This window comes from Alligator mississippiensis, chromosome 1 (genome assembly GCF_030867095.1).
Source record: "Alligator mississippiensis isolate rAllMis1 chromosome 1, rAllMis1, whole genome shotgun sequence".
NCBI classification, from domain to species: Eukaryota; Metazoa; Chordata; order Crocodylia; family Alligatoridae; genus Alligator; species Alligator mississippiensis.
Window position 1 is genome coordinate 8,362,242 of NC_081824.1, and position 19,023 is coordinate 8,381,264.

The following is a 19,023-nucleotide window of genomic DNA, read 5'->3' on the forward strand; positions in this document are numbered from 1 at the left end:
CGCACCATTTTTATCAGTGACCTGGAAATATCTCACACCACGGCTGCTTCGTGTGCGGTGGCAGCAGGGCCTGGCAGAGCAGAGCCCAGCACAGGGCAGTCATGGGGGGACACGTGTCAATGTGTCCATGTGGGCGGCCACTAGGGGGTGTCTGTGAGGGGGGCATGGGGGTGCCTATGGGGGGGCACTGGGGGGTCTGTGTGATGGGGCAATGGGAGGTCCTTTTGGAGTGGGACACTGTGGGGTGTCTGTGTGGGGGGCACTGGGGTGTCCATGGGGAGACACTGGGGGGTCTGTGTGACGGGGCACTGGGAGGTCCCTTTGGAGTGGGGCACTGGGGGGGGTCTGTGTGTGGGAGGGGCACTGGGGGGTCTGGTGGGGGGCACTGAGGTGTCCATGTGGAGGCACTGGGGGGTCTGTGTGACGGGGCACTGGGAGGTCCTTTTGGAGTGGGGTGCTGGGGTGTCTGTGTGGAGGGGCACTGGGGGTGTTTGTGGAGGACCACTGGGTGGTCTGTGTGGGGGTGTCCATGCAGGGGGCGACACTGGGGGGTCCTTGCAGAGGGGGGCACTGGGGAGTCTGTGGGGGGCACTGGGGGGTGTTTGTGCAGGGGAGCACTGGGGGGGGTGTGGGGGGCACTGGGGTTGTCTGTGGGGAGGGCATGGGGGGTCCGTGTGGGGGGGCCTGAGGGGTGTCCATGGGGGGTGTCTGTGCATGGGGGGTCTGTGTAGGGGAGGACTGGGGGGGGAGATCGGGGGGTGTCCAGGACTGGACGCAGTACTCCACCTGCGGCCTGACCAGTGGGGCATAGAGGGGAGGATCACCTCCTTGGCCCTGCTCGAGATGCATCTGAGGACGCACGACAAGGTGCGGTTGTCCTTCCTGACCGCGTCCCCGCACTGCCGGCCCACGTTCATTGTGGCATCAGTAATGACTCCAAGGTCTCTTTCCGCCTCTGCGCTGCCGAGCAGAGAGCCCCCCGCGTGCGGGTGTGCTGCTGGTTCTTCCCCCGCAGCTGCAGCACCGTGCACTTGCCCGTGCTGAACCCATCCTGTTCCCCCCCGCCCCCTGTGCAGGTCCAGGTGTATCCGGTCCCTCCCTTCTAGCGTGCCCGCCTCCCCCCACTTCTTCCTCCCTTCTGTGAAAACGGGGACCCCACGGGCCCTTTTCCAGTCCTGCGGCACCCCGCCAGAGCACCGCGAGCGCTCGTAGAGCCGTGCCAGGGTCCCGCCATGACCTCTGCCCATTCCCTGGGGGGTGTCGTGGGGGGCACTGCGGGGCACTGGGTTGTGGGGGGGGGGCACTGCGGGTGCCCATGCGTGTGTGTGTGTGTGGGGGGGGGGTGTCTGTGCAGAGGGCACTGGCGTGTCCTTGCAGAAGGCAGCACTGCCAGGTGCGTGTGCTCATCACTGCGGGGGTGTGCCCTTCCCCCCCCGCGCGGTCCCTTTAAGAAACCCGGCGTCTCTCCCTCCCCGCCCCCCATCCCTCCGCACCAATCACCGTGGTCCCCAACGGCCGTCAGGCCAGCTCGGCCGCTCGCCCATTGGCCGGCGTCTTCCTGGTGCGAGAAGCCGCCGACCAACCGGCGCGCCGGCCGGCCCGCGAGCCCTGCAGCGGGGCCGCCCATAGGCTGAGGCGGAGGCGCGGGGGCGGGGCCAGGCGGCTCTAGGCTGCGGTGCGGTGCTGCGCGGCGCTGCGCGGCGCTGGGGTCATGGAGCGTGTGTGGCGCTGGCTGGGCCGCCCCGCCGAGCTCTGCAACCTGCTGCGCTTCCGCCTGGCCCCCGCTGGCACCGCCGTGGGCAAGGTGTGCGGGGCGAGGGGGCAGGGATTTACCCGGGGGTGGGGGGTGCATGAGTGCCCCTTGCCTCAGGTGTGAGCATGCGCGGGGGGGATGCTGCCCCCCCCCCATGTCAGCAGCCGCGGGGGGGTCTGGGTAGGTAGGGGGGGTGCAGGGTCCGGCGGCGCGAGGGTTAACACAGGGGCTTGGGGCACGGCGGGCAGCACGGGGTTGAAAGGGGGCGGGGCCCGCGGGGGCGCCCGCCCCGCCCCCATGGCGGCCAGCACGAAGGCGGCCTGGCTGCTGAAGCGCGGCCTGGCGCTGTCCCCGCCGCGGGCGCCCGGGCCCTGCTCCCCGGCACGGCTGCTGGGGGGGCGTCCGCGGCCCCGCTGCTGCTGCTGCCCGGCGGCCCCCGGCGCCTGCCCGTCGCGGCCCCGCGCCCAGCAGTCCCCTCTGCTCTGCCCGCAGGACCCGCCGCGCGCCAGCCTGCGCGCCTGCTACCAGCACCTCAACCAGACCAGCCGGAGCTTCGCCGCCGTCATCCAGGCGCTGGACGGCGAGCTGCGGTGAGAGCCGAGCCCCCCACGGGGAGCTGGATGCCGGGGAAGGGGTCGGCAGCCCCCCGGGTTGGGGCTGCCTGTTTGCTTGCTTGGAGCTGCGCGGCCTCTGCCGCCCGCCGTGTAAGGCCTGGCCCTGTATTTGGATGCGCCTCCTCCCGTGTAAGCGGGTCCCCTCCCTGGGTCTGGAGACGCCACCCCCGGCAGCGCCCAGCTGCGTGGTGTTGTCCCACCCGCCGATCTGATTTTGGGGCCTTCGTAAGCTTTTGCACTCCCAATCCCAGGATCTGCTGCTTCTGCGTCTCCCGGCCCTGCCGCGCGCACGGCGGCTGAGGAAAGCCACGAAAACCGAGAAACAACCCCGATTTCCCGCCCCGAGCAAACGTCGTATCCCGTACGCCACCCTCCTGGCCTCCCTCGTGTGCTTCGTGGACCTGGATCTCCGCTTTCTTCGCTGATCTCTCCCACGTGGCTTAAAAAAAGGCTCCTTGAAACGTGCCAGGGTTGAGCTCCAGTTGGTGGCTCGACCTCGTGCTCCCGTTGCCGTCGCTTTCTGCTCTCGTTCCCGCTTTGTCGCCTGCAAACCCACCTGTTGCAGCTCATCGTGTGCTAGGGGTGTTTTGGGTCGCTGCGTGCAAGTGTTCGGTGCAACCGGGCCTTTTCCCTTTTGGGCTTGAATCCCTTGAAAAGGTGTTTGTTGGGGGTGGGGGATGCTCACGGATTTGCAGAGTAGCAGGGCTGCAAGGCATAGAAACACCGTGTCACAGTTCAGGGTGGAAAGCAGGAGTTGCTTGGGACGTGCAGAGAAGCAGGACTGCCTGATGCTCTATCTGAACAGATAAGGGAGGGCCTGGGGAGCTGAGGCACCTTCAGGGTTTGATAGCCACTGAACAGCCCTGGGTCAGCAGAAAGGCAGAGAAGTCGGGCTGGAAGGGACTAGTCCGGCCCCCTGCCTGTGGCAGGATCATCCCTGTCGGAGCACGTGAGTCACAAATACCCAAATTTCAGAATTAAGGATTTGGGCAGGTGATACTTCTGCATCCCTTTTTTCTTAGCAGTAGTTTAGGGCCGGCATTTTCTGCAGTGCTGCACAGGCTTACACACATGCATGTTAAGGGCAGAGTTCAGCTGATGCCCCATGTATAATTCTAGCTCTACAACCTCCCCCCCCCCCCCCCCCAATAAAAACAACCAGAGGTTTAAATTTTAGCAGTGAAAAGCTATGATCCAGCCACTTCCCTATGATTTTATAATACTTAATTGCTTATTATGATCTCAGCTGACTCATGCTCTGTCTTCATTTAATGCTTAATTCCTAATGTGAGACACAAGGTATAGCTAATTAATTCTTGCAGCCTCCCTTTGTAGCGGGCATTATCCTTATTATATCATACTTGGCGGATTATATTTATAATCTCAGGGCTGGAACCAGTATCTCTTGCTTTCCCAATTAGCTGTTGTTGTTTCTGGGATTTTGAGGTTTTGGTGTAGAGGGAAGGCAGGCCTGGCCTGGGCTCAGAGAGCTGGTGATATGCCTGAAACCCCACATCGGGGCGGCGTAGAGGCAGGATTCAGAATCTGCAGACAACTTACCATTTCTTTTGAAACGGGATTCTGAGTTTTAGGGCAGTGACTGGAAGCGGGTGGATCAGCGAATGCCTGGATCTGAGCAGCAGGACCCCAGCTCATGGTCCTCATCCCTGCTCTGGGCCCCCCCAGTCCTGTTCTTGTCTTGGTCCCTTTTGTTGCTTACAGAATGGCAGGAGCTGCTGCAGAGGGAGGCATCGCAGCTTCCCCTCCCTTCCCTCCAGGCGGGTGTTTTGTCCTAGGGAAGCTCTTGCAGAAGTGAATTGGGCTGTGAATTTAAAGCACAGGAGCTTCCCCTTGGAGGCGCTCTTAATCTCACTAAATGCCTCTTCTTTCTGGTTTTAGTTTTAGTGCCCCTTGGAAATGAGCTGCAAGGCAGTGTCAAAGGGGAACTGGAGGGGTGTCCACACAGCAGTTCCTGTTTTTCCCACTTTCCTTTATCTGCAGCAGCTTCTCCCTGCCATCAAGCTTTTACAATGGTTACAGCCCCTGGGTCCTAATGCTGCTGAGTTTGGGTGATTTCAGTTTTATTGCCACCCTGCCTGAGTCTCCCCAGATTTGGTAGCAGCGTGGCTATGTCAATACAGCAGGACTTTGGGCTGCCATCAGAGGTCTGCATCTGCATTGCATGTCATTGTGTTAATGATACAGTAGTTTTACTGGTAAATGTATTAAAACCTGTGTTGAAAAGAGGCAGTGGCCAACAATGCACACTGGAACTTGAACATTGCAAGTGTCCCTGGCATCTGCCCATTGGAGCTAAGATTTCAAGTGCAAGCTTATAAGTCACTTCTTGACATAAAGGTTAAAGGCACTTGAAGTTGTTATTAGCGTTTGACAAACCTGGAGTGGATTTGTCAGCCCTAAAAAGGGAAATGCTTGCAGAATGTCATAAGGAATTCGGAAGTCATGGAAGAGGTGGTCTCTTCTATTAAGCCAACTAGATATTTGTAAACAAATTATTTTATTATTTGCAAGCTCTTGTGCACGCACACCCTTTATCAGGCATAGGAGAGAGCAGAGATTGTAAAAGTTCTAGTTACATGCAGAATGTCGTAATTTGTCTGGACATAAGTATTTGATCTGGGCTGCAGCAATAACACTAAGACTTCAGTAAAGCATTTGATATGGTGCCAGATTGGAAATGATCAGTATAACTGGAAAAGCTGGGGATTAGAGCAAGGCTGGTAGATGTATGCAAAAGATGACAGCAGGTTGTGTTGGGAAGGGTAGAAGGAGATTGCATTAGTAACGTACCAGGCTCCTGTGTAATACTTTCTTTAATGACCTGGGGCAAAATACAGGGGGATGCTAAGAAAAGTTACCAGTAGCACAAGCTAGGATGAGCACGTCCTGCAGAAGGAACTGAATAACTTCAAATATTGGAGCAGCAGATGCTGTATGGAATTTGGTAGTACAAAATTGCATCTTGTCCTACATGGTAAAGATGTGCCCCAAGGAAGCCGTCTACTTGTACTCCACTGAACTGCCTAATAATTGGGGAAACTGATGGGCACCTCTCCACTTCCAAGCAAGAGCTGCAAAATTACTGGTGCACAGACAAGGATTTGAGTAGCTAGCTAGCTGCTAATAGACAGCTGTTTGATTGAATACATTGAATCTTCCTGTCATGAAGGGCAAGGTAGTTGCTCTGTACTAGGGCATAACCAGGTGTACATAGCTGAGTACATGCAATGTCTGTTGATGTTAAATTTGAACTCCAGGTTAAGTATGTAGCCCTCTTTTTTTTTTTTTACCCTTGAGTCTTATGTAGAGTATGCTGTACTTCCATGCATATGTCCTTAAATGTCTATAATGACTGCCACGGCATTATCTCAAGAGATACCAGTATTGTAAGGGTTACCAGTAGGTAGATGTATATTTAAAGACAGATGGGTGATTGCAAGTGATTACATTTGGCCTCAGAATTTAATTTGTGGATCCCCTTCTGCTATGGAGGGATCTGAAAGAAAGTTTTTTGCATGTGATCATTCCCAAAGACTCAACGTGTTAGAAATAAAGGTCTGAATGTTATGATTTGAGCCTGTCTTTCTTCATGCATTCTTTTCCCGAAAGCGTGGAAATGATGTGCAGAGCTGACAGTCTCTTATTTGTTGCCATAGCCACAGGATGATCTTTAGCTGCTTGCCTGTCTAATAGGGAACATTTGAGTCATGTGTTACACTTCTCCTTCCCCTGCAGTCATGCCGTTTGCATATTCTATTTGGTTCTCCGAGCCCTGGACACCATAGAAGATGACATGACCATCAGTTTAGAAACTAAAGTCCCAATGCTGCACGAGTTCCACTCCTACCTGTATCAGCCAGAGTGGAGGTACACCGAAAGCAAGGAGAAGGACAAGCAAGTACTGGAGGACTTCCCCACGGTAAGCCCTCAGCCCTCACTTCCACCCTCACCACAGTAGCTTGTGAGTTAACTCTTATAGGTACCCTTATCAGGCCTTCTTGCATCTTGATCCAACAGGATCAGACCCAGCCTGATCTAGTCCTGAGTCCCACTATGGGTAAATGGTCTGCCCCTCCTGAGCTATATGGTCACTGTTTGTGCACACTTGATGAGCACTAAAAATGGTTTTGGCCTGAGCCAGAGCATAGCACCCCTGGTGTGATGGTTACATGTCAACTGCTGAGGACTTCGTCATTGGCAGTCCCTGCTTAAGTGTTACTGGGTTTGCTGTTTGAACAAAATATGGGTGAGAGATGCAGAAGACAGCTCTGTTTGCGTATTTCTGAATTGTCCCAGGTGCTTCCCAGCTTAGACGTGCCAGGCTGTACTTGAAAGAACAGAAGCCCGCACCTCTCACCATTCTGACACCCTGCTTTAAGCAGGCTTGCCACAACCCAAGTCCACACTTGCATTGCCTGGTACCCAGAAGCTGTTCTGCTGAGGCACTAAGATGTTGGTTGGGAGGGAGTGCATAAAACCACATGGAGCAGTAGCACAAGTTTCCTGAATTACAACTCTCCAGATCTGCACAGAATTCCTCCGGCATAATTGTGAATTAGATATACAAGGGAATGGAAGGATCTGTGTGATCAGTCAATAAACCTTGGGGCAGGCTCCATAATAGCTACTGTCCCTTAAAATTAGCCCCCACCTCCTTCCCAGTATTTGCAACTGATGAAGCAGCTGAGAATGCGCATGGAAATTTTCTTCATACAGTTCAAGGCTTGCACATGACTTCCACTGCAGTCTTGGGCTTGGTATTTTTATAAGGGAGCGTGGGATCATTTCTGTTGCCCAGCCCATGGTAACTTGATATTGAGGCCGGGATTTTCAAAGTATCCTGATAGTCCATGGAATTTGGGTTCCTCAGGCCTCTCTGAAATTCCAGATATTCATTGGTAGCCATGAACCACCTACCAAGAATAGGTGTTGATGTCCTTGCTTTCAAGAAAAGTTCTTGGCATTCAGATTCAGGAATGTCACTACAATAGAGGTGGGCAAACATGTTAATAATTTAGTAGGTCTAGTCTTTGAAAAAGGTACTGAAGGGGATGCTATTCTCTGAAATATTCTGGCTAGTTACACCCTCTGGCTCTTTAGGGACTCCAGTACATGTTCAAAACCTCATTGCAATTTTGATACAGATGCCATTTTGCAATGCAGATGCTATGTTCAAAACTTTATTGCAAAATACAATGCCATTTTGATACAGATCTTCTAGAAACAGAGATGGATTCATATATACTGGGGCCCTGGGCAAGCACAAAATTGGAGGCCCCCCTCTCCTGGCGGGAGCTGGGCTTCAGGAGTGGGGACAGAGGCCCCTTTTTCCCTCCTAGTGCTGGCAGGGGAGGCTGGGTGGATCCCACTAGGCTGGGGGGCACATGCCCACCTCTTCTCTCTGCTCCCTGCCCCAGCTACAGTCCAACGTGCACGTACACTCTGCTTTCACTCTACACATGGACACACAGAGGCAGATAGACACATGCGCATGTAAGGGATGGACAGGCATGCACTTTCCCTTCACAAGACCTCCCCCTCCATCACTGGATTACACGGAGGCAGCCCCCCAGTCACCCACAGCTCCCTGCCTGGCCCCTGTTACACTTACCTACAGGGAGCTGCTGCCTGGCCGTCCCGTGCAGCCTTGCAGATGCAGAGGGGCAGCTGGGCTGGGCCAGGAGTGCTGCGCCACATCTCTTCAGGCAGGTGGTGGCACTGGGAGTGGTGGCTGTGGGGGGCTAAGATGAATTTGGGGGGGCTGTAGCCCCCAAGGCCCTCCCAGCACTGCCGCCTACAAAGGCACAGCACAGCTCTGTAGCTGGACCCCAGCCTGTTCCGAGTCCACCTTATTGGTGGAGGAGCCCCGCTTCCAGCTCCCAGGGAAGCCAAGGTGAAAGCCGCAGTTCTAAACTTGGTGCCAAAAATGGGTGCCGAGTTTAATTAAAACTGGCTTTCACTTCCCCGCTGATGAGGATCTTGGGGCCGGGGCCCCTGGGCTCATGGCCAGCTTGCCCATTCACTAATTCGCCTATGCCTAGAAACTCTTAAAGAGTAATATCTACCAGAAACTGTCAAACAACAGTATCTACGTACGGCATATTTCATCAGTAGATTTTTTTCCTCTTAAAAAAAAAAAAAAAAAATGGGGTGTGTACAAAGAAAGTAGTTATCGCTGTCACTAGCTCATATAAGAAGAAACTGTAGCACAGAGTGGCAGTGACTTGCCTGGTGTCACCCAGCCAGCTGGGTAGAGCTGAGAATAGAGCTGCAGTCTCCTGGGTCCTGGTGCAGTGACTGCTGCTTTTCATGAAGAAAAGGCCCACTGCAACTGGCACATACTAAAGTCTGGAGAGAGCATGATCTTGAGAAAGTGCTAGATGGTAGGGAGTCAAACACTGGGAGTCTGTTCTTGCTGCTTCACCAAGCAGTCCTCTGACAGGGCTTTCCCATAAGTTGCATGTGGTGCCCTACAATTTTATTTTGTACCTTCCTTATTTTGTGGACTCCCAAGTGAAACAGGCCCAAGTCACATGCCATCAGGAAGATACGCGCAGCATCTGAGCGATGGTCAAAGGAGCTGTTGAGCATGTGTTCACTGCACACAAGGCCTTGGTCCTGCACCATCTTCAGTCAATTGGAGTTTAGTCAACAGCGAGAGCAGGAGAAGAACCTACTAAACAGTCCCTGTGTTGCTTGTTCCTAGTCTGTTTATGAATGCCAGACCCAGCTTTGCTTTGGCACTGTGCATATCTCCTTGTGGTTTCTGCTGTAGATCTCCTTGGAGTTCAGGAACCTGGCTGAGGTGTATCAGGATGTGATCACTGATGTTTGTCGTAAGATGGGAGTGGGAATGGCGGAGTACTTGGAAAAGAAGATCAACTCCGTGCAGGACTGGGACAAGGTAGGGATGTCTGAGCGGTGAAGAAACCAGCTCGGGGCAATGTGCACAGCCCCAGCTAGAGGCCTTGCCTGGCCTCCTGCACAAGCACATTCATGATGGGAGGTTGTTTTCTGTTCAGCAAAGGCAGCTGTGCCAGGGTGTACTTGTTGCCTGGTGCTCTGGGGTCAGGAATGGTACCTAAGTGTCAGTGGCATTGGTCCAGCCAGGTTTGATGGGCAAACAGGGGAATTATTCTGGGGAAAGTCCCACAGAGCTGCCCAGAATAAGCCGGTTGAGTAACTGCTAATTTTCTTGAAACCTCAGGAACTCTTGAAGATACATTTCTCAGAACTCTTTTTTTTTTTTGTTTTCCTCCCCAAATGTTGCAGTATTGCCACTATGTTGCCGGACTGGTAGGGATTGGTCTTTCCCGTCTCTTCTCTGCTTCGGAGCTTGAAGACCCTATCGTAGGACAGGACGTGGAGCTTGCAAATTCCATGGGGCTTTTCCTGCAGAAAACCAACATCATTCGTGATTATTTGCAGGACCAGCTGGAGGGAAGGGAATTCTGGCCCAGAGAGGTAAAGGAAACCACCACTTCATAGATGGGCATTTCCAGTGTATTGTTGCGATGAGGCAACTCATCTGAAAAGGAGAGTCTGACCAGTTCAGAGACTGTGGTCTGCTCTGCATAAAGCAGTGTGGGTAAATATTAGAAGAAACAGTAGCCTGCTACAGGAGCAGGGGTGTTCATAAGGTAGGTAGGATGTTTCCTGGTCCCAGTAATGTCGGCTTTGTTGTCTAACCTTAGTTTTCTTAAGAGATGTGGGAGAGTGAGACGGGCTCGCTCGTGGTAGGAAATCTGTGAAACTCCATGATAAATCATGAAATTCCTTTTCCTGGCACACACACAGTGTTATGGCTGGGATCTGGAGCAGATGCATTGTGGTTGAGCATGCTCTTCTGTTGATCTTCAAATAAGGCTACTGGCTGTATCTTAAGCAGACCAGGTTAGCCGTAAATTTGTTGCAATCATGCTTAACTGCAATGTCAGCCGCGCACCTGCCAATTGGGATTGCCGAGATCCTTGTTACCCAGTGGTTAAGATTTTTGCAAGTCATCTCCAAGGCCCAAGTCAGGACTTGATCTTTCTGTGGGATTAAGCTGTGTTGTGGTCCAAATGTATGGATGCTCCTTTGCATCCTGTGGCTACGTGCCACTTTTATCTTCCACCACAATAATGGCTTTTTCTTTTTCAAGCAATTTCTTATCCATATTACAGGTGATCTTGCAGGCTGGCTACTGATAAGAGGCAGAAACAGGTCTACAGCCCAACCTTTTATTTGCTTGCACTTCAGAACACAAAAACAGACCTTTATCCCAAAGTCTGGCTGCCTGTGACAGCACAACATGGATTCTCACTTAAGCCAGCTGGAGATTTAAGAGGTGGGCGGAGGGTGGCATTCAGGTTGGGAAGCAGGTCTTGAATTTGCTGAGTTCTCTAAATTTCCCTCCAGCCTGTATCCCAGGACCCCTCCAGCCACATAGATGGCTGAGTCTAACGTTCAAATGAATGGCTTCTTACTGTTTTTTATTATCATTTGTTTTGCTGAAACTTTTGGAACTGGACTGAATCAGTTTTCCTGTGGACATGAAAGAGATCAGTCAGTTTGGATTTATGTTTCTGTCAAAATCGCACATTTGGAGAGAAGGATTCTTACCTCCTTCCTTCAGCATTATGGAATACTGCTTGCCCTCCTGATTTTTCTCTTCCACAAAATTTATGGTTGTTCATAAACAAGACTGCTATTTTAAAAATTAAAAAAAAAAAATTTTTTTACAACTTCCAAAAACTTAACACAAATTGTATCTATTATAGCAAAACAGCACCTAATAAATTTGGTTACATCAGTTATTGTAAGTGAAAGCTATGATATACTGTATTTGGATTATTTAGTGTATGGCCTTCCATTATTGTTCTCTGTTCAGGCTTTGTGCTCTGTTTTTAATTTCATCTTATTCAGTTAGACATGTTGATAGCTTCCTTTTACATAGACTAAGCTAATTGTCGCATCCGCAAAGGGTCATTCTATGATTCCTCAGAAATAGGCTTTGGGACTTCAGCAGCTTGATCCAGGCCTCTTGAAAATGGCCAAGGCTTGCAATAAAGTACTTCATCTAGAACTGTGAGAGGACACAGCACTACTATGCAATGTACACAAGCCATTTATTATAGCAAGCGGTCTGATCCTTTGTGCATGTGCAGTGAGATTAAATGCTATTCTTCCATTCTCCTTGCCTTCAAGTCCTTGTGTGGTGGGTGGCGTAGGGAGGAAACAGGGATGTTGTTGGGGCAGCTCCATCCCTCATCCTGGGCTAAATGCAGAGGACACGGGTGGTGTTCCGTTGATCACTGCTGATGAGAACCTCGCTCTTACACACTGGGTGTGCCCCCAATCACCAGGGGTATGTGCATGAGTTGCACATCTCCAAGGACGCTGGATGTTGTGCAGAAAAGCATCCTCTTTGTTCTCCACAGAGATTGTCTTGCTCCGTTCAGTGCCCCAAGATTGTTCACAGGTTATTAGTGTCTGTAACCTAATGAGAATCATTCAAAGGGGAAATCCCCATCCCAATAGCTTTATTCATACCATGGGGAGATGGCTGCTATAGCCTCAGTCCAACAAAGCACGTTGTTAAAACCCATAGGGACACCTGTGCAATGGCAAGCACGTGAGTGGTGGCATTGCTGTATGTTTGATATCCCCAGGTTTGGAGCAGGTATGCCAAGAAGCTCTCGGATCTTGCCAAACCAGAGAACGCTGACGTGGCCGTCCAGTGTCTGAACGAGCTGATCACAAACGCTCTCCACCATGTCCCCGATGTCCTCAAGTACTTGTCCAGACTCAAAAACCAAAGTGTCTTCAACTTCTGTGCTATTCCACAGGTAGGTTCATGCTTCCACATGGTTTCCCCCTGTCTACTCCCACAACCTCACTTACAGACATAGGGGTCTGTGCCCTATGCCCTGTGCCTTCTTTCATTTCCAACTGAGAGAGAGTTTGGTGTGGTGATCATGGGTGAATTTGAATTATTGTCTTGAGAAACGAGGTATTCTTCTGATGAATGGCTCTTCTGTAGCATGCTACTCCAACCAACTTTAGCAGGAGCTATGCAAAGCTCATGGGTTGAAGTGGGTACACTTGTTCCTTGAGGGTTTTTTTTTTTTTTCTGTCAAACCAAGAACATTGTGCATACTTCAAGGACAAGGCTAACTGTTGCATCTCTTCTCTGTAATACCCTTGTCCTGCTTCACGCATCTGCTGTGAGGACTGATCCTTCAAAAATCATTTCCCCGATTCCTCCTTTTAAGCAGGCGTGTGTTTACACTGTACAAATCACTGTTCCCTTTGAAGCCAATTGTAGTTTTGCCATTGATTTTGATGAGACCAAGGTTTTGCCCTGCATACCTTTTATTACAAAATGTGAGTTTATTATTTCTCGACAGGCGATGGCCATTGCCACGCTGGCTGCTTGTTACAACAACAAACAAGTGTTTAGGGGTGTCGTGAAGATTCGGAAGGGACAAGCTGTTACCATGATGATGGATGCCACGAATGTGCAGGCCGTCAAAGCTATAATATACCAATATGTGGAAGAGGTAAGTGGGATGGCTTGCTCGGAATGCGTTGTTTTCAGATGTAGACCTTTTCTGTTTTCAGCCCATTTTGATACCCCATTAGGGCTAAGTTGGCAATTCCAATTTCAACCTCTTCCAGCCATTTAGTAGTTGTCCTGCGTCTGCCAATATTGCTCAATTCAAGCCATCACCGAAGTACAGGACACCACCAGCCAGCAACTTAAAACAGTAGTCCTGGAATGCTACTTTTTCCTTAAGACAGTCATCTTCTCTTCATCTGCTGTCTGTTCAGCAGAAACATCCGCACTTCCTGATGCGAAAACCGCTTTTCTATTTTAAAGGGACTTAAGTGTGGCTCCTGTAGAAGTGAAAGCTATAGCTGAGGGGTCCTTCTAAATGCTGTCTGATCACCCTGCTCTCTCCTCTCTCTCACTTGCAATAGGAGAATTGTGAGAGTGCTATTCTGAAGTCAACAACATGTGAGGGATTGATGGGTCAGCATCACATCCAGCTGCCCTAGACTTCCAGCCCAAATGCCTGTACAGTTGAGTCAAGCAGGGGCAGTCTTTGGTACAAGTTTTAGAGCAGGGCTTGCCTCCAGATGCAAAGCAAAGATGTCCTAACTGATCTTCTACCCAACCCCCCCACAGTTTAACAGCCATGGGTTTGTTGGCATGGGTACAGTGTTGTTTTATTTAATAAGCTTAATAAGGGATTTCTCTGTTGGGTTAAGTTAGCTGGTAAGTTCATGTCTTCCTAAAAGGTAGGTGTCCGTGGTGGACACAGGCTACCCCAGTAATAGGCTTACAAGCTTTGTCTTGGCTGGCCTGTTCTGAAACACCCTTCTCACAGTAGAGTTCTGCAACATGGGCCCTGCTGCACTAACCGGAGCAGCCCCAGGTGTGTGCTGGGTACTGCACAGAAACAAAACCCTCATCTGAAGTACTCGGAGGTGGTACAGAGCACCTGGAGCCAGTGTGACATGCCTCACCACTGACAATCAGACTGGCAGCCAAGGTTCCTTCTAAGCTGCGCGCGTGTGTGACTGCGTACAAGTAAAAATCTTGCCTCAGACCAACTTTTTAAGGCTGCGCACCCGCCCAGAGAGGAGTTGGGCGTGGAGTGCAGCAGAGGCACCGGAGCTAGAATGGGACACTTGCCAAAAGGCACTCCTTATACAGGGCAGGTAGCAGCTCCTACCCAAGGTGGGGACAAGGGCTGGGGCTGGCACGGGCTCCATGGCCTCCGGGGAACTGCTCTGCACCCCAGCATCGCCTCGGGGAGCGAGGAGGCACATGGCATCGGGGCTGGAGAGTGGAGCAGTTCCCCAGAGCTGGCGAAGCCTGCACCAGGCCTCAGCCCCGACCCCCATCCCTGCCTTGCCTCACCTCAGGGGGGAGCTGCTGCCTGCCCCATGTGAGGAGTAAGCTTACCTTTGGTAAGCGTCCCACGCTGGCCCCGATGCCGCCCTTTTGGTTCTATCAATTGATTGTGTCCGGCCCGTGGCTGGGCCACAGCATCAATTTTACCTTACTGTGGGACACTTACTGGTGGACTGCGCCAAAAGGGGAGACGGGACTGAAGCAGCGCACTCGCAGGCCAAAGCAACGCGCTCACAGACCGCTACTCTTTAGAGGGAATATTGTTGGCAGCCCCTCCAGAGCTGAAGAAGTTCGATATGATAAAAGAAAGAGCAGTGGACAAAAGGAGGTGATTGAGGTTACAAAAGTAGGCAGGCAGTTTAGTTGTTCAACCCTAGTTGCTGCCAGGGAACTAACCCACATGTCTGGCTTTTGCACTTTGCTTAGGAACCTGTTTCAAATCTGAGTCCACCTGTTATGTCCTAGTAGCTTCACTGATTCTCACTAGTGCCAGGCTGTCCTGACCTCCCAGTACCAAGGCTGGTGATGGGCTACAGCATGTTGAGGGCATACCTGCAAAGGGAATTGAAAGGATGTTAGCAGGGAAGTAAGAACCATTTTACTGGACATCTGGTCTATTGCTGCTGATATGTCACATTTAAAACCTTCTGTGCAAGGCCCTAGAGTATAAACATTTGTCCCAAACAATGGTCTTTGTAATGGTGCCAGGATTTTGATGCGCAAGTGTGCCTCAGACTTGGCCGCAGACCAGGCTCTAAAGTGAATATCGTATATCACACGGTTCTCAGGGGAAAAGTGCTCCCTCTCCTTTGCAGGAGAAACGCAGGACCAGAAACCTGCAAATGTGGTGGCCGTGAACCAAATGCAGTTGTTGAACCAGCCATATTGCAATTAATGCTTAGTAGTGTCCTGTTTGAGTAGACTCAGCTTCCCACTGGTGACGTGGTCCTTGTGAAGATTTCACGGTTGAGGGGCTATGCCACCGTGTGGAACATTCCTGTTCCCTTACTCACTGGTGGGTTCTTTCTTTTTCAGATCTACCAGAAAATCCCAAGCACAGACCCTTCTTCTAACAAGACCCAGCAGATCATCGCCTCTGTCCGGACAATGAGTTTGCCCAGCAGCACCATCGTGTCCCGTAACCATTATTCCCCCATCTACCTATCCTGCGCCATGCTTTTGGCAGCGCTGAGCTGGCAGTATCTTAGCGCGATGTCGAAGGCGTCGGAGGAGTACATTCAGGCTGGCGAGAACTGAGGGCTGGGGGAGACCGCAGGTTGGCAGTTGGGCAGTGTTGGGGACTGTGTCCTGGGTGTCTTCCCGGTGGGCTGTTATGCTGCAGACTTTCCAGCTAGCATGTGCCCTTGGAGACTGATGCTGTGAATGAATCGGGATGTCTGGAGGTGCCATTTAGCCCCAAAATGTTGTGAGGTAAGCTGGCTTGCTAGACCGTGGTTACCCTTCCCATGCCAGCAACCTGGTGTCATTGAGGTGAACAAGTTAGATAGAAGTTTTGTGTTTGACCTTTTCTTCATGGGAGACTGTTTCCCTGCTTTCTGGCTGGGATTTTTTTTTTACATAAAGCTGCTGCTTGGAATTTGGACTCACTGTTCCTGTAAAAACTGAGACATGGGACTTGTTCTACCAACTCTTCCTCTGCCCTGTGTGCATGTGTGTGCGCGTTCTTATCTCCTGTTCCACAGCAGCTTCAGAATATTAATGTTTCCATCCAGCAACAGAAACCTAGCACGTCCTATGACAGACGAAATCTTAAGGACACAAAGAAACTCTGGCTGACTTCTGACTGTTAGCCTAAGAGTGGTGATGGTTTTAAAACACTAAGATGCATGGGGAAGATCTGTACAACCCCCCCTTGTACTAAAAGACTGGGCAGAGATGTTGGCCTTGTAACTTGTCACGAATAGTTTGGACTCAATTTGTATGATGCAGTAATTTTTAAAACACTCCTGTGTGCTGCTTGTTTTGTTTTGTCTTTTTACAGGCCCAAAATACCAGTAAATGGCAGCTTTATAATGACAACACGTGCAAAGTTTCCCCTCTTCTTTCTTAGCTATTCAGGGAGTGCAAAGGGAACCTCATTAATTCAGTAGTGATTTCTTTCCCTTCCCACCTGCCCAAACAAAAAAGAAGTCTGGTTTGAATATTATCATATTGGAACAAGGCCATCACCTATTGTGTAGTGTAGCTCAAGAGATGCCCCTGGATCTTTTTACCCCTGCCCAGAGTGCTAGGACTAGTGTCCCTTCCCACAATCTCAGTAAATGCCTGTTCAAACTGGGCCTTTTGAGGTTTCATCCTACAGTTCAAAGCAGACTCTTATGGCAACCAGCTTATTTTAGTGTCCTTTACTCCACCATCAGGTGCTCACATTAGTGACACCTGAATGCACACAACCATAGGCCCCCAATTACCACCACCTGCTGTTGGGGCCTAGACTGAGCCATATCGTGCTTTCATAGTAGCTAGGGTCAGAAGGGACCTGAACAGATCATCTAGCCTGACCCCCTGCCACAGGCAGGAATGAATGCTGGGTTCACAAGACCCCAGACAAGTGATGGTCCAACCTCCTTGAATTTGCCCAAAGTAGAGGTGAGGACCACTTCCCTGGGAAGTTGGTTCCAGGTTTTGGCCACCCTAACTGTAAAATATTGCCTTCTGATCTCCAACCTAAACCTATTCTCCATCAGCTTATGACCATTGTTCCTCATCACCCCAGGTGGTGCTGGGGAGAAAAGGGCTCTGCCTATTTGCTGTTGATCTCCCCCGATGAGCTTGTCGGCAGCCACCAGGCGCCCCCTCAGCCTCCTCTTGCTGAGGCTGAACAGGTTCAGGTCCCTCAGTCTCTGCTCATAGGGCCTGTCCTGCTGCCCTCACCAAGTGGGTGGCCTTCCTCTGAACCCTCTCCAGGCTGGCCATGTCCCTTTTGAAGTGTGGTGCCTAGTACTGGATGCAGTACTCCAATTGTGGCCTGACCAAAGTTGCATAGAGGGGGAGTATCACTTCTCTGGACTGGCTTGAGATACACCTTTGGATGCATGACAAGGTATGGGTGGCCTTGCTGGCTGCGGTCTGGCATTGGCGGCTCATGTTCATCTTGGAGTCAGTAATGACTCCAAGATCCCTTCCCACCTCTGCTTTCAAGAAGGGAACTCCCCAGCCTGTACATATGCTGTGGATTCCTTCTCCCAAGGTGCAGCACCCTGCATTGGTCTGCATTGAACCCCATCCTATTTTCATCAGCCCACTTTTGTAGTCTGTCTAAATCTAGTTGCAGCCTCTCTCTCCCTTCAAGTGTGTCCACCTTGCCCTACATCTTAGTGTCATCAGCAAACTTGGGGTACCCCACTGCTCACATCTTGCCAGGTTGAGTACAGCCCATCCACCACTATTCTCTGGATGCACCCCATCAGTCAATTTTTTACCCATCCAACTGTGCAAGCATCAGTGCTGCAGTTACTTAATTTATTCATCAGGATGGGGTGAGAGACGGTGTCAAAGGCCTTAAAGTCTAGAAAGGCTACATCCACAGCGACACCATCATCCAAGGATTTAATTATTAAATCCTTGGGTGATGCGCTTTCCATTAAAGGCTGTTGGAAAAAGCTCCTAATGCTACAAGCAGCATGTCTTCCCTCTTTATGCCTGGTCTGCTCTGTTCAAGTGACTGTTGACTGGTGCTTTGAGCCAGCAAGTGTCTGCTGTGGTAGCAAGGGCACTGAAGACTGGCTTTCATAGGCCGTGACAAAACATGTTCAAGATTACTTGTAAGTGAACAGTTAAGGCCTTTTGGCTTTGTAAAACCCACTTACAGCACAGAGACATCCCATGACCTTGCAAGGAGGTCAAGGAGTGTACATACTTGAACTAAGCTATGGTTAAAGCAAGCATTCTCTAACTCTGTAGTCTCCTGTCTTGTCAAGAATAAACTAATTAATTGGCAGAGATTTGTTTTATTCAATTGGAGGAGGTAGTTACCCATGCTAGTCTGAAGGCAGAAAGCAAGGCAGGGAGTTACCTTAGGCAGTAACTAGTTCAGAGAGGCATAAGCCTCTGTGGGCATTGTTCATGAAGTGCTGCTACTCCTTGGACATGCCAAGAGGCAGCTGGTAAGCTGCAATCCTCTCTCACTGGTCTGAGGTGGAGTAGAGCTGAAAGCTTGTCCTACAACTCTCCTACCTGTTCAGCTGGTCTAAAAAAAGCTCTTCCCTGGTGCATATTTGCACTGTGAGGGTGCAGGCAGGGACATTTCCCATGCACCAACACCATTTGAGGCTGCTCTAGGTTCATCTGCTGTGGTCTTCCATCACTGAAGAGGCTGGTGAAGAACATGGTCTGGGCAGAGGGGCATCCTCTTCCCTCCTCACCTCTGATCCAATTGGCCCACTGGTGCCAACCAGCATGCCCACTTCACCTTGCAGAAGGCTGCTCTCAGTAGCCAGCTGTTGGGGTGAGCTTTTGCTCCACATATCTGCAGCGCGCAGGATGAGCACTGGCCAGTGTCAAAGGCATTTACTACCCCAGCCCTGAAGTGGCCTGAGACTTAACGGACACATTTGACTGCATCCCTGGGCTGCAGCAGCAGCCCCAGGAGCAAATTGAGCAGAAAGTCATTTCAAATAGCCAGGCTTGATCTACAGGAGGCTGCATCCATGTTCAGTCAGGAGGGCATCTCCATGCTAAGTGAGGCACCGAAACCTGCCTTACCATCA

At 51.1% G+C, this 19,023-nt stretch overlaps 1 protein-coding gene across 1 annotated transcript; it reads left to right on the forward strand.

Moving 5' to 3' along the window:
* Window positions 1–1,678: 1,678 nt before the first annotated feature.
* Window positions 1,679–16,335, forward strand: LOC102573401 (squalene synthase). Its single transcript, XM_014610226.3, has 8 exons — window positions 1,679–1,804; window positions 2,246–2,343; window positions 6,124–6,307; window positions 9,164–9,292; window positions 9,661–9,852; window positions 12,042–12,218; window positions 12,780–12,932; window positions 15,329–16,335. The coding sequence occupies exons 1-8, from the start codon at window positions 1,712–1,714 to the stop codon at window positions 15,548–15,550; spliced, it is 1,248 nt and encodes a 415-aa protein (XP_014465712.2). The 5' UTR covers window positions 1,679–1,711; the 3' UTR covers window positions 15,551–16,335.
* Window positions 16,336–19,023: the final 2,688 nt, after the last annotated feature.